This window comes from Bos javanicus, chromosome 9 (assembly GCF_032452875.1).
Source record: "Bos javanicus breed banteng chromosome 9, ARS-OSU_banteng_1.0, whole genome shotgun sequence".
NCBI lineage: Eukaryota > Metazoa > Chordata > Mammalia > Artiodactyla > Bovidae > Bos > Bos javanicus.
The window spans coordinates 13,154,673-13,170,168 of record NC_083876.1 but is presented as its reverse complement, the minus strand read 5'-3'; the positions used below and the strand labels follow the sequence as shown (position 1 = coordinate 13,170,168).

Sequence of the window (15,496 nt, the reverse complement as noted above, 5' to 3'; positions counted from 1 at the left end):
CTATAAAAAAAATGGCTTGCTTTGCTAAATATCTTCCCCAGAATTTTTATAAATCATTTTGATTTCAACTCTAAGTTTGCAATGAAAATAAGAAAGTCTCCATCCCTTTTCTATTTTAAATTTCAATCAAAAATATATACTAGCATCATTATAGCAAATGAGGACCCATAAATCAAAGAACTCAAAGGAACCTTAAATAATCATGTTTCAGACTCTGATTTCAGAAAAGTGAATTTTAAAACGATGTAAGACAACTACTAAGTTCCTTGGTTGCAGTATCTACAAATACAGCGTTTCCATCATCATAGAGAGTTACTGAATGGCCCTGCTATAGGCACAGAAAACACAGCAGCTGCTCATTACATCCCTTCCTATATTACTTTTATGTTATGCTTGCTACTGCTACTGCTAAGTTGCTTCAGTCGTGTCCGACTGTGTGTGACCCCATAGACAGCAGCCCACCAGGCTGCCCCATCCCTGGGATTCTCCAGGCAAGAACACTGGAGTGGGTTGCCATTTCCTTCTCCAATGCATGAAGGTGAAAAGTGAAAGTGAAGTCGCTCAGTTGTGTCCGACTCTGAGCGACCCCATGGACTGCAGCCTACCGGGCTTCTCCGTCCATAGGATATTCCAGGCAAGAGTACTGGAGTGGGGTGCCATCACCTTTTCCGATGTTATGAATAACTGCCTATAATAAACTCCGCATACCTGTTTCAGTTGTCAAAACCTAGATGGAGTATTTTCCTAACCTTATCTAACAAAGTTTATTATTTAAATAATAAACTTTATTTAATAGTTTAATAAAGTAAACTACTTTCTTTGGTTATGTGAATTTTGAATGATATTCTGTATCAACTGTTGCCTCTCTCTGGAACCATATGTTTTAGTCATTCTCTTGCTCTTTTCTCAAACATTGTAGAACATTAGCTGAGTCCTGGTCACATGTAAATTTAATAACATTGCATAAAGAGATTTTTTAACTTTTATAATAGTTGCATTAATCCTATATATTTTCCAGCACTTTTTATTTCAGTTCAGTTCAGTCGCTCAGTCAGTCGTGTCTGACTCTTTGCTACCCCATGGACTGCAGCATGCCAAGCTTCCCTGTCCATCACCAACTCCTGGAGCTTGTGCAAACTCATGTCCATTGAGTCAGTGATGACATCCAACTATCTCATCCTCTGTCGTCCCCTTCTCCTCCCACCTTCAGTCTTTCCCAGCATCAGGGTCTTTTCATATGAGTCGGTTCTTCGCATCAGGTGGCCAAAGTATTGGAGTTTCAGCTTCAGCATCAGTCCTTCCAATGAATATTCAGGACTGATTTCCTTTATTTATGAAACTATAATTGAAGCTGAGTCTTCCAGGCAGTACAATGTTTCTACAGTAGGTGGCAGTAATATCAAATCTCAGATTTATGCTATATTAAACAGCAAGCAAATACTAATGCTGGGGCTTGTTTTTTTCTTTCTATAACGTTTTAACTCCAGGGATGATTGGACCTGCGATATTCCTGGTCGCTGCAGGATTTATAGGCTGCGATTATTCCTTGGCTGTTGCATTCCTAACCATATCAACAACACTGGGAGGCTTTTGCTCCTCTGGATTTAGCATTAATCATCTGGACATTGCTCCTTCGTGAGTACTGATTTAAGATTGGTTCAGATTAGCTTTAAGTTATTATTTAAATTATTAATCATTTTATCATTATTAATCATTAATTGTAGTGAATTATGCATAACATAAACTTTACTATTGATACCATTTTTAAAATATCTTAGAAATTCTAATGTATTTTTATTTATTTATTTTTGAACTTTTAATTTTGTACTGGGATATAGCCAATTAAAAATGTCCTGAAAGTTTCAGGGGAACAGCAAAGGGACTCAGCCAAATACATACATGTATCCATTCTCCCCCAAAACCCCCTCCAACCCAGGCTTCCAAATAACATTAAACAGAGTTCCTTGGGCTACAGAGTAGGTCCTTGTTGGTTATCCATTTTAAATATAGCAGAGTGTACATGTCCATTCCAAATTTCCTAATTATCCCTTCATTAAGTGCATCCATTCACATTGTCGTGCAACCATCAACATGATCCATTCAAGAACGCTTTTTTTTTTTTTTTTAATATTTATTTCTTTATTTAGTCACGCTGGTTCTTCATTGCTGCTCAGGCTTTGTTCTAGTTGAGGAGAGCAAGTTCTGCTCTCTAGTTGCAGTGTGCTGGCTTCTCGTTGTGTTGGCTTTTTTTGTGGAACAAGGGCTCTAGGGTGCGTGCTGGCTCAGCAGTTGTGGCACACAGACTCAACTGCCCCGAGGCACAGGGGATCTTCCTGGACCAGGAATCGAACCCACGTGTCCTGCATTGGCAGGCAGATTCTTTACCACAGAACCACCAGGGAAGCACGTTCCAGAACTCTTTTTTATATTCCCGAGCTGAAAGCCTGGACCCATTAAACACTAACTCCCATTCTTCCTCCCTCACCCCGGCTCCCTGGCAACTGCCCTTCTACTATTTTCTTATGTCTATGAATTTGACTGCCCTAAGACTGACTTAAATCTTTAAACAAAGTTTCAGTTTACATAATAATTAAAGCATGAAGTTGTTTTTAAATTTAAACGTTTAACTATCATCACCTCTGTAAAAACATTACATACACCACCCAGCTAGAATAGGACCTCAGTGAAGGCAGAGTTCTTCAGAGTCTTAACGTTCTCAGGGCTCACCATGGAGCTTGGCCACGGTAAGCATTTAGTTGGTTGGATGAATGCCCAAGACCAGACCAAGTTGTTTGTCCAGTTATGATCTTCAGTTCAGTTCAGTTCAGTTCACTCACTCAGTCGTGTCCGACTCTGCGACCCCATGAATCGCAGCACGCCAGGCCTCCCTGTCCATCTTACCTATGTGCAAATATATTTGTTTAGTACTTGATAGCATATAAACCCTCTTCACAAACATTATCTTGTTTGATCCTTAAAGCATTCCTTTGAGAAAGGAATTCTTGACCTATTTTATGACTGAGAAAACTCAGATTCAGAGAAGTCAAGTGACTCATCTTGTATCACCCAGCTAATACATGATAGAGGCAAAACTTCCCCTAGGATCCTACTTTTAAGCCCAGAATTCTTTCAATAGCTATTTCTCTGGAAGTATTCTTTGGGCCACATTCTTCTAGAATTCTTTTGTGCCAGTTGACACAAGGTAGAGGGGGGGACTGTGTGAATATTTTAACCCAGAGGATTCGGTGCACTTAATGTTTTTAAAATAATGAATATGAATGTATTTTTAGAGAAAAGACAAGTAGTCTCCTACCCCTTAGCCCCATTTTTTCACACCTAGACTACCCCAGAATCTTCCTATTCCTATTAATCCTCAGTCTCCCATCCCTTCAATAAATACTTCTAGATAAGCACCAATAAACTGATGCTCATAGAACTTGCATGGACCTTTGAAATCATTCTAATCCAGTCTCTTGTTTTGTATAAGAAGTCCAAGAAGGCACCGCAGGATCAGAGTCTTTGTATGCCTGGCTCCAGGCAGAGTCCTGTCTGCTGTCCACAACGCCTTCCACTGGGATTCATTCTCAGCCTCTGGTCCATCTCCTTTCCTCCCCACCCATATGAATCCTTCCCAGCTCACATCCCAGTTCTTCATTAAGCCTTCATACAGCCTTTCCCTTGTGCTTTTTTCTCTCTTCAGTAGTTGCAGCTCCTGGGCTTTACAGCACAGGCATAATAGTTGGGGTGCACGGGCTTAGTTGCCTCCCGGTACTGGGATCTTCCAGGACCAGGGATCAAACCGGTGTCTCCTGCATTGGCAGGCAGATTCTTTACCGCTGAGCCACCAGGGAAGCCTGGAAAACAGATTTTCGTATTCAGTATCATGACAAAATCCTTTCTAAAAACCTGTTTGTGTATTGACCTTACTGTGTGTCAATCAACACTTTGCTTTAATGCTCTTTCTTATGAGAAACAGGGGAAGAATTTTGTGAACTTTACAAGCTAGAAAATGTTAAGTATACATGTTGTTGAGTTTAGAACTAAAGGAGTTTTAGAATTCCCCAGTGGTCCAGTGGTTAAGGCTCCTCACTTCTAGTGCAGGGTGCACAAGTTCAATCCCTGTTAAGGGGGCTGTTAATAAGATCCAACATGCCGTGCAGGGCAACCAAAAAAATTTTTTTTTAATTAAAAAAAAAAAAACTAAAGGAGCTTAACATAGTGAGGAAAGAGAAGAAAACTTGAAAAGTAAATTAACCTCAAGAAAACCTTGTTAAATATAGTGACAGTTTGAAAGATCGGATACAAACGTAACTGAAATAATTAAGAGCCCATTGACATGAAAGGAGTGAAGGTGTAAGAAGCCTTTTCAGCAGAAGGGCCTAAGCAGGAGCCCGCAGGCCTAAACACATCTCTGCTCGGGACTTGAGGTAGACATGGTATTTACAAAGTAGACTAAGTCTCATTACAGAAAAGGATTCAAGGCATAGCAATAATTAAAGGACTGAAATATGTTCCCTTATTCGATTGATTAGAAAAGGAATCTGGAAAGGATTTCCCTGGAAGTAAGTTAAACGGGTGACATTGTTTTTGTAAACTACAGTGCACAGTTCGTACATCAGGGTATACAGTGCAGAGTTCGTAATGCAGGGTATACAGTGTATAGTTGATACAGCGTATAGTTTTATCATAGAAAGTTAGAACTAGGAAAGATTTAGAGTATTCTTATCTATGCAGACTGTGGTCCATGGACCACTGGCATCATTACATGAGAGCTTGTGCAAAATGCAGATTCTCAGGCATCTCTCCAGACTTAATGAACCAGAATCTGCATCTTTAGATCCTCAGGGATCTAAAGGATCCTTTATATCCCTGTGTTTTCAAGCATGAGGCCCAGGGCTGGCCCAGTCCTCTAGTGCATACAACAAATGTCTGTATAGTACCAGTTGTACATTCAATCCTCCACATGGCACTATAGAGAATAAAACCCAGCTCCTGCTCACAAGGCAATCAGTCTAGTTTGGGAAATAAACAATAAAAAATAATTGTAATAAGTTATGAATTCATTCTTTCAGCAAATGCTTATCACGTGCCCACCTACTAAGTGTCAGCCAACACAGCCCAGCCCTGGCCTGTGGAACTCTTAGTCTAGGGTGGTAGACATGAAAGAAACAAATAAAAACTAACTTTTTGAAGAGAAAGTAAAAGAATATAATAGGGGGCATAAGGCAGATCAGGGAGCAAGGGAAGGTCTCTCTGAGGAACTGATACTTATTTAAGCTAAAGCCTCAAAGATAAGCAAGAAGTTAGGCAAAAAGGAAGTAGTGTTCTTGACAGGAGAATTTACATGGCAGGAAGAGGAAATTGGTGTGTGTCTCAGTCTGCTTGGGCTGCCAGAATAAAACACACAGACTGAGTACCTTAAACGACAGAAATTTTCTTACAGTTCTAGAGGCGAGAATTCCCATCAAGGTGCCGACACCTTGGTTTCTGGTGAGCACTCTTCCTGGTTTGCAGAAGGGCCAACTCCTTGCTCTGTGCTCACATGGCCTTTCCCTGGGTACGTGTGCATGGGTGTGTGCAGAGAGCTCTGATGTCTCTCACTCTTCTTATAAGGGCATCAGCTTTGTCAAATGAGAGTCCCGCTCCTTATGATCTCATTTAACCTCTATCACCTCGTAAAGAGCCTGTCTCCAAATGCAATCACATTGAGGGTCAAGACTTCAACATATGAACTTTGGAAGCACATAGACATTCAGTCCAAAACTCTATATTTCACTTAACTGAGAGGTCACCTGTGGCTGAGATGCAGGGAAGAAGGCCACTGGGGAGTAAGTAGGGGCCTATCAGTTCAGTTCAGTTCAGTTCAGTTGCTCAGTCGTGTCCGACTCTTTGCGACCCCATGAATCACAGCACACCAGGCCTCCCTGTCCATCACCAACTCCCGGAGTTCACCCAGACTCACATCCATCGAGTCAGTGATGCCATCCAGCCATCTCATTCTCTGTCGTCCCCTTCTCCTCCTGCCCCCAATCCCTCCCAGCGTAAGAGTCTTTTCCAATGAGTCAACTCTTGGCATGAGGTGGCCAAAGTACTGGAGTTTCAGCTTTAGCATCATTCCCTCCAAAGAAATCCCAGGGCTGATCTCCTTCAGAATGCACTGGTTGGATCTCCTTGCAGTCCAAGGGACTCTCAAGAGTCTTCTCCAACACCACAGTTCAAAAGCATCAATTCTTCGGTGCTCAGCCTTCTTCACAGTCCAACTCTCACATCCATACATGACCACAGGAAAAACCATAGCCTTGACTAGATGGACCTTTGTTGGCAATGTAATGTCTCTGCTTTTTAATATGTCTAGGTTGGTCATAACTTTTCTTCCAAGGAGTAAGCGTCTTTTAATTTCATGGCTGCAGTCACCATCTGCAGTGATTTTGGAGCCCCCAAAAATAAAGTCTGACACTGTTTCCACTATTTCCCCATCTATTTCCCATGAAGTGATGGGACCGGATGCCATGATCTTTGTTTTCGGAATGTTGAGCTTTAATCCATCTTTTTCACTCTCCACTTTCACTTTCATCAAGAGGCTTTTGAGTTCCTCTTCACTTTCTGCCATAAGGGTGGTGTTATCTGCATATCTGAGGTTATTGATATTTCTCCCGGCAATCTTGATTCCAGCTTGTGTTTCTTCCAGTCCAGCATTTCTCATGATGTACTCTGCATATAAGTTAAATAATAGGGTGACAATATACAGCTTTGATGTACTCCTTTTCCTATTTGGAACCAGTCTGTTGTTCCATGTCCAGTTCTAACTGTTGCTTCCTGACCTGCATACAGATTTCTCAAGAGGCAGATCAGGTGGTCTGGTATTCCCATCTCTTTCAGAATTTCCCACAGTTTATTGTGATCCACACAGTCAAAGGCTTTGGCATAGTCAATAAAGCAGAAATAGATGTTTTTCTGGAACTTTCTTGCTTTTTCCATGATCCAGCAGATGTTGGCAATTTGATCTCTGATTCCTCTGCCTTTTCTAAAACCAGCTTGAACATCAGGAAGTTCACAGTTCACATATTGCTGAAGCCTGGCTATAGTAAGTATTTTAAATTGTATCCAAAGCAAGTAGGAAGTGACCTTCTATGGTCACTTTTAATGTCACTCTTGTGTGAACAAATACAAGCAGAGAAAAGCAATTAGGAGGCTATTGCAGTAACCCAGGTAGGAGGTGGTGATGGCCTGGAATGGAGATAGAAGGTGTAAAGAGGTAGATAGAGTTGAGATCTTTGTAAATACAGTAGAAGTGACTTGACAATAGATTAGACCTGAAGAGTAAAGAAGATACCCATGATGATGCATGCATGCTCAGTCACTTCAGTCGTGTCCAACTCTTTGTGACCCTATGGACTGCAGCCTGCCAGGCTCCTCTGTCCATGGAATTCTCCAGGCAGGAGTACTACTGGAGTGGGTTGCCATGCCCGCCTCCAGGGGATATTCCCAATCCAGGAATAGAACCCACATCCCCTGCACCTGCTGCACTGGCAGGCAGATTCTTTACCCACTGAACCACCTGTTGTTTTTGAGTCACTCAGTCATGGCCAACTCTTTTAGACCCCATGCACTGCAGCACACCAGGCTTCCCTGTCCTCCACTATCTCTCGGAGCTTGCCGAAACTCATATCCATTGAGTTGGTGATGCCATCCAACCATCTCATCCTGTGTCATCCCCTTCTCTTCCTACCTTCAATCTTTCCCAGCATCCGAGTCATTTCTAGTGAGTCAGCTCTTCACATTAGGTGGCCAAAGTATTGGAGCTTCAGCTTCAGCATCAGTCCTTCCAATGAATATTCAGGACTGATTTCCTTTAGGATTGACTGGTTTGATCTCCTTGCAGTCCAAGGTACTCTCAAGAGTCTTCTCCAACACCACAGTTCAAAAACGTCAATTCTTTGGCACTTTATGTCCAAGTCTTGATGGTCCAACTCTCACATCCAAACATGACTACTGGGAAAACCATAGCTTTGACTATACAGACTTTTGTTGGCAAAGTAATATCTCTGCTTTATAATATGCTGTCTACATTTGGCATAGCTTTTCTTCCAAGGAGCAAGTGTCTTTTAATTTCATGGCTGCAGTCACCATCTGCAGTGATTTTGGTGCCCAAGACAATAAAGTCTGTCACTGTTTCCATTGTTTCCCCATCTATTTGCCATGAAGTGATGGGACCAGATGCTGTGATCTTTGTTTTTTGAATATTGGGTTTAAGCCAACTTTTTCACTCTCCTCGTTCACTTTCATAAAGAGGCTTTTTAGTTCCTCTTCACTTTCTGCCATAAGGGTGGTGTCATATGCATATCTGAGGTTATTGATATTTCTTCCAGCAATCTTGATTCCAGCTTGTGCTTCTTCCAGCCCAGCGTTTCTCATGATGTACTCTGCATATAAGTTAAATAAGCAGGGTGACAATATACAGCCTTGATGTACTCCTGAGCCACTTGGGAAGCCCATTATTGTGGTGACTAGATTGTATTACATTTTTGACCCATAGTTTTTCTCATTAAGTAAACTGTGAGCTCCTTGAGAAGAAGAACTATGTTTAATTCATTACTGGACATGAGAGTCCTCTGTAGTGGTGGACACAAATGACATACTTAGGAATTTTTTGTTAAGTGAGCCACCACGGTGAGAAGCCCATGAACTGCAGTGAAGCATAGCATCTGTTCACCACAGCCAGAGAAATGCCACACAGCAGTGAAGACCCAGCTCGACCAAACATAAATAAATAAATAAAATTTAAGAATTATTTGTTAAATGAATAGATGGATGGGCAGATGACAGCAATAGTTGGTGTTTACTATTAAAATGGCTTGAACTGTTGGATCTCCTTCATCCATTATAGTTATAATTGGTTAGAAACTGTGATAAGAATCGACTATGTTCCAAGGAAGACATTAGGGTGAGTGATGTATTTCTTACACATTTGAGGAGTATCTTCATAATCAACAATTTTAGTTCATCCTGTTCCCTCTTACTCTGAGAATACTCAATAAATTGTGGGGAAATAAGACATAATTTTTAAAAATGTATTCAACAGATTATTTATTGAGCATCTACTGTCCAAAGTGGTATGTGTCCTGGGCACACCCAGATTCTATGCTCAAGGAGGTTAAAATAATAAACTATAGTTGTTGTTTTTTATTTATGTTGGAGTCCAGTTGATTTACAATGTTGTATTAGTTGGACAGCAAAGTGAATCAATTTGCTGTATATGTATATGAATCTATTATATGTATCCATATATCCTCTCTTCTTTAGAGTATTTTCCCATGTAGGTCATTATACAGTATTGAGTAGACTTCCCTGTGCTATGTAGTAGAGCCTTACTAGTTATCTTTTTTATATATAGTAGTATATGTATCAGAGAAGGCAATGGGACCCCACTCCAGTACTCTTGCCTGGAAAATCCCATGGACAGAGGAGCCTAGTGGGCTGCAGTCCATGGGGCTGCTAAGAGTTGGACATGACTGAGCCACTTCACTTTCACTTTTCACTTTCATGCATTGGAGAGGGAAATGGCAACCCACTCCAGTGTTCTTGCCTGGAGAATCCCAGGGACGGGGGAGCCTGGTGGGCTGCCATCTATGGGGTCGCACAGAGTCAGACACGACTGAAGCGACTTAGCAGCAGCAGCAGCAGCAGCAGTATATGTATGTCAGTCCCAGTCTCACAGTTTATCCTTCTCCTTTCCCCTCCCAGTAAAAATAAGTCTCTTTTCTACATCTGTGACTCTATTTCTGTTTTGTAAATAAGTTCATCTGTACCTTTTTTTTAGATTCCACATGCCCATCCATAATGCCCTACAATGGCATTATTTCTTTCTTTTTTATGGTTGAGTAATATTCCATTAAACATACGTACCACATCTTCTTTTTTTTGTTTTTGTTTTTTTTGTACCACATCTTCTTTATCCATTCCTCTGTTAATGGATATTTTATATATCTGTAACAATGCCTTATTGAAAACAGTCATCACTGAATTCAGAATGTAGGAAAGATCAGTTTTCTCATGCTTAATTTTTTGCTACAAGCCCCAGCATTTAGATTATAACATTCCAATATTAAGTACTGATTTGGAACCAGACAAATTGAGTAACATTTTATAGTCTTTATTTCTTTCTTATCTATAGAGTAAAGATAACCTTCCTCTTGGGGTTCATTTTACTGTTAAAGTGGGATAAGATATAAAAACTACTTAGAACCCTGCCTGGCATAAGGTTTTTCAACAGGCAATCAGTCCTGTTAGCATGTAAATATATGTTGACATGGTATTTTTTAAGCCTTTTCTTCTGTGGACTAAAATATATATTTTCTATGGATAATTTTGTTACTCAGATTTCAAAGGATTTGAATAGATTTTTAACTATTAATCCCACAGAATTCTAAGACTCCAGTAGCACAGAATCCAGACTGAGTCCATACAACAATTTCTTTCCCCCAGGCTCTCATCAATCTTTCATGGCCTTTCTTGCCCAGTGTAATATAAGTACTTGAATGAGCTTCTTGGTGCTGACATTTAGAATTTCACAACATTCATCTGCACTTAATATCTGTCACTGAAAAGGCCTGGCAACACTGCAGTCAGTTCCTCCTACTGCCAAGGTGTTAATGCTTTTAAAAAAAAAAAAAAAGGACAAGTTCTGCCAAGCTTGGTTAATTTAAGATCTGCTCCCTAAAGGGCATAAGCCAAAAAGCTCTGAGCTCTTTCGTTTGTTGTTGCACCCTGTGTAATCAGTTTTCAATATAAAAATTTGTGATGTTTCCAGATAACTGAATTGGGTTCAGCAGGATATTTTATTTAGGCACTGTGTCGATCAACTCAGGATGCCATAAAAACACCATGTGGCTGAGTAGCTTGAAAAACAGAAATTGATCTTCTCACAATTCTGGAGGCTAGAAGTCTGAGGTCAGGGTGCCTGCTGGGTTGCGTTCTGGTGAGGGCTGCCCTCCTGGTTTGCAGACAGTCACCTTCTCACTATGTCCTCATGCGGCCTCTCCTCGATAGGAGCTCACAGAAACAGAGAGAGCAATCTGCCTTTCATCCTTTCCTGGTAAGGCCACCAAGCCTATTAGGTTGGGAGCCTATCTTTATGACCTCATTTAACCTCAATTACTTCTTAAAAGCCCTGTCTCCAAATATAGTCACATTGGAAGTGTGGGTTGGGGGAGGACACAATTCTGTCTGTAGCAGGCACTTTTCCACGTCTAAAATGGGGCAAGAAATTTCAGATCAGCGGTCTGCAACCGAGGTACTAAGGATCCTAAACCTAACGGAAACAGTATCATCCCACAATAATACTTTATGGTCTAATTAATACCAAGCTTCTTTAATTTTGACCACAATTTTATTTTATAATATCACTGATTATCTCATTAAAAAGTTGAAAGTCTCTAATTGGCCTTTGTATATAACTTGGTGGCTTTTGGGCTTCCCTGGTAGCTCAGCTGGTAAAGAATCCACCTGCAATGCAGGAGACTCCATTTCAAGTCCTGGGTGGGAAAGATCCCCTGGAGAAGGGATAGGCTATCCACTCCAGTATTCGTGGGCTTCCCTTGTGGCTCAGATAGTAAAGAATCCATTTGCAATGTGGGAGACCTGGGTTCGATCCCTGGGTTGGGAAGATCCCCTGGAGAAGGGCCTATCAACCCACCCCAGTATTCTTACCTGGAGAATCCCCATGGACAGAGGAGGCTGGCGGGCTACAGTCCATGAGGTCGCAAAGAGTCGGACACGACTGAGTGACTAAGCACTGCACACAGCACAGGTGACTTTTATAAAAAACAACTTAATTTACTTGATTAACTAATTTTTAACTCTACCACCACCATTGAGTTTTCATGCTAAAAATATCAAACCTAAATATAATGAACCCTCTAGGATCTCAAGTCTGTAGTCTTGCCACGACCCTATGGACTGTAGTCTGCCAGGCTCCTCTGTCCATGGAATTCTCCAGGCAAGAATACTGGAGTGGGTTGCCTGCCATTCCCTTCTCCAGGGAATCTTTCCGACCCAGGGATTGAACCTGGGTCTCCTGTACTGCAAGCAGATTCTTTACCATCTGAGCCACCAAAGAAGCCCATAGATACTACCAGTGTACAGGAAATACAGGGGAGATAAAGTGAAAGTGAACTCTCTCAGTCATGTCTGACCCTTTGCAACCCCATGGACTGTACCCTACCACGCTCCTCCATCCATGGGATTTTCCAAGCAAGAGAACTAGAGTGGATTGCCATTTCCTTCTCCAGAGGATCTTCTCAACCCAGGGATCAAACCCAGGTCTCCCACATTGCAGGCAGACGCTTTACCATCTGAGCCACATAGGACTATATCAAATGATGCCTCAGTCTACAAAATTTAGAATTGTAGGGCCATCTGCAAGACAAAATCCCAAGTTTTTCCGTTAATACACACAACTTAGAATACTGTTCAGCAACCCTAGCATGTAATCCAAAATGTTACATACTGTATAATCCTTCAGAATCAAGTCCCAGGCGAAGGTACTTTGTCCCTTTGTCTCCAAGGGACAAAGCTCCAGCAGCCAGTGCAGCCAGAGCCCCATAGGACCAGGCGTGGGACCTGACCAACTGCGGGTCACACACCATTTCTCTGGTCAGCATATATTGAATTAGCATATATGTTGCACTGGAAATAATAAAGGAGAATAAAACATGAGTTTTCGGGGAGACTATGAGGTCAAAATTAGCAAACTTGAATTAGAGAATGATTACCTCTTAAAACATGAAGTATCAGCTTTGAGGACAATAAAGATTCTGAAAAGAATTTTTATCAATAGGCATTTTTGTCATATACACACAGTATTTATAAACTCAGTTTATCAATTTCTGGGACAATATGCAGGGATTTAGCTACAGGAAGGTATGTAATAAGTTCAACAAGTAAGTTGTGAAACTGTGCTTGATATCTCATTTCTATAATAATATATTGTTATGTTATTAGATATATTAAAATATATACAGGAAAAAATTAGGATATTTACCAAAATGTTACTGTTGATTGTCCCTGCATAGAAGGATTATAAGTAATCTTACTTTCTTCATAGTATTTTTCTTATTTAAAATTTTTAACAATGACATAAATTTTGTAATCGGGAAATAAATTCTTTTTTTAACTTAAAAAATTTAAGATACATGAAGCTTCCTATCTAGACACCATCTTGTATGAAAATCATATCTCAGCATGTCTCCATTTCACTGTAAAAGAGATGATTTCAGTGGCTGTGTTCCTCTATATGATGTTAGAACTATTAAAATACAAGGTTGTCAGCAGCTAACTATTTAGTCCTATTTCAGTAAGACATTGCTTTTAGACATAAAATTTCACAAGAGTACAGCATAGGAATGTAGTTATCTATGGACAGAAGCTACTTAAATGTGTAACACAGGGAATTGCCTGGTGGTTCAGTGGTTAAGATTCTGCACTTCCATTGCAGGGAGTACAAACAAGTTCAATTCCCACCCTCCCCCCAAAAAAACTGTGTAACACATTAATAAACCTCTATGAAAATGTCTCTGCAGGTATGCTGGTATTCTCCTGGGCATCACAAATACCTTTGCCACTATTCCTGGAATGATTGGGCCCATCATTGCTAGAAGTCTTACTCCTGAGGTAAGTAGATAACTTACTTATAAACCAAAAAGGTCTAAACAGTTCATTTGAAACTGCACATCTATATTGAGTATATTTAATTAAGGGTGAAATGCTGAATCCCAAAGAAAGGCAATGCCAAAGAATGCTCGAACTACCACACAATTGCACTCATCTCACACGCTAGTAAAGTAATGCTCAAAATTCTCCAAGCAAGGCTTCAGCAATACATGAACCGTGAACTTCCAGATGTTCAAGCTGGTTTTAGAAAAGGCAGAGGAACCAGAGATCAAATTGCCAACATCTGCTGGATAATGGAAAAAGGAAGAGAGTTCCAGAAAAACATCTATTTCTGCTATGCCAAAGCCTTTGACCGTGTGGATCACAAGAAACTGTGGAAAATTCTGAAAGAGATGGGAATACCAGACCACCTGACCTGCCTCTTGAGAAACCTATATGCAGATCAGGAAGCAACAGCTAGAACTGGCCACGGAACAACAGACTGGTTCCAAATAGGAAAAGGAGTACGTCAAGGCTGTATATTGTCACCCTGCTTATTTAACTTATATGCAGAGTACATCATGAGAAATGCTGGGCTGGAAGAAGCACAAGCTGGAATCAAGATTGCTGGGAGAAATATCAATAGCCTCGGATATGCAGATGACACCACCCTTATGGCAGAAAGTGAAGAGGAATTTAAAAACCTCTTGATGAAAGTGAAAGAGGAGAGTGAAAAAGTTGGCTTAAAGCTCAACACTCAGAAAATGAAGATCATGGCATCTGGTCCCATCACTTCATGGGAAATAGATGGGGAAACAGTGGAAACAGTGTCAGACTTTATTTTTGGGGGCTCCAAAATCACTGCGGATGGTGATTGCAGGCATAAAATTAAAAGACGCTTACTCCTTGGAAGGAAAGTTATGACCAACCTAGATAGCATATTCAAAAGCAGAGACATTACTTTGGCAACAAAGGTCCATCTAGTCAAGGCTATGGTTTTTCCAGTGGTCATGTATGGATGTGAAAGTTGGACTGTGAAGAAAGCTGAGCGCCGAAGAATTGCTGCTTTTGAGCTGTGGTGTTGGAGAAGACTCTTGAGAGTCCCTTGGACTGCAAGGAGATCCAACCAGTCCATTATTAAGGGATCAGTCCTGGGTGTTCTTTGGAAGGACTGATGCTAAAGCTGAAATTCCAGTACTTTGGCCACCTCATGTGAAAAGTTGACTCATTGGCAAAGACTCTGATGCTGGGAGGGATTGGGGGCAGGAGGAGAAGAGGACGACAGAGGATGAGATGGCTGGATGGCATCACCGACTCGATGGACGTGAGTCTGAGTGAACTCCGGGAGTTGGTGATGGACAGGGAGGCCTGGCGTGCTGCAATTCATGGAGTCGCAAAGAGTCAGACACGACTGAGCGAGTGAACTGAACTAAACTGAAAATGCTGAATGCCTATTCTTGTGCAGTTATTTACAGCAATGAAAAGCTAAATGCCTTAGTAGGTGGGAAAGTATATTTCAAAGAACACTCTGAATTTTAGACAAAACAATAGAACAATGAAGATCTTATAACTGAACCCACACAACTCCTTAAGAGTTGTGATATTATAGCAGATACATGACTTGTATCTTTGGTTTGAACAAATAAATTTGGCAGTGTAGAATTATTCAAGAAGTGGAACCACAAAGATATCAGGAAATCATGTGCGAATGAACAAAAACAGTTGAAATTATCAAGAACGTTTAGAAAAACAGAAGATTTAGCAAATGTATAGATGTCTTTGGGCTTCCCTGGTGACTCAGTGGTATAGAATCTGCCTGTAGTGCAGGAGACACAGGTTCAATCCC

General features: G+C 40.9%; 1 protein-coding gene and 1 long non-coding RNA gene across 11 annotated transcripts in view; one reads left to right on the top strand and one right to left on the bottom strand.

Moving 5' to 3' along the window:
• Positions 1-15,496, top strand: part of SLC17A5 (solute carrier family 17 member 5) — a 75,446-nt gene that overhangs the window by 49,896 nt on the left and 10,054 nt on the right. For 8 of the 9 annotated variants that reach the window (XM_061427216.1, XM_061427215.1, XM_061427212.1 and 5 more), the window contains 2 exons: positions 1,488-1,635; positions 13,581-13,671. In XM_061427216.1, coding sequence (XP_061283200.1) covers positions 1,488-1,635; positions 13,581-13,671 — 239 coding nt within the window. The remainder of the gene's footprint in view (positions 1-1,487; positions 1,636-13,580; positions 13,672-15,496) is intronic. The other variant, XM_061427217.1, reaches the window with a different exon arrangement.
• LOC133253684 (uncharacterized) overlaps positions 3,701-15,496 on the bottom strand; it is a 33,142-nt gene continuing 21,346 nt past the window's right edge. For both annotated transcript variants that reach the window (XR_009738376.1, XR_009738375.1), the window contains one exon: positions 3,701-3,854. This is a non-coding gene — a long non-coding RNA (uncharacterized LOC133253684). The remainder of the gene's footprint in view (positions 3,855-15,496) is intronic.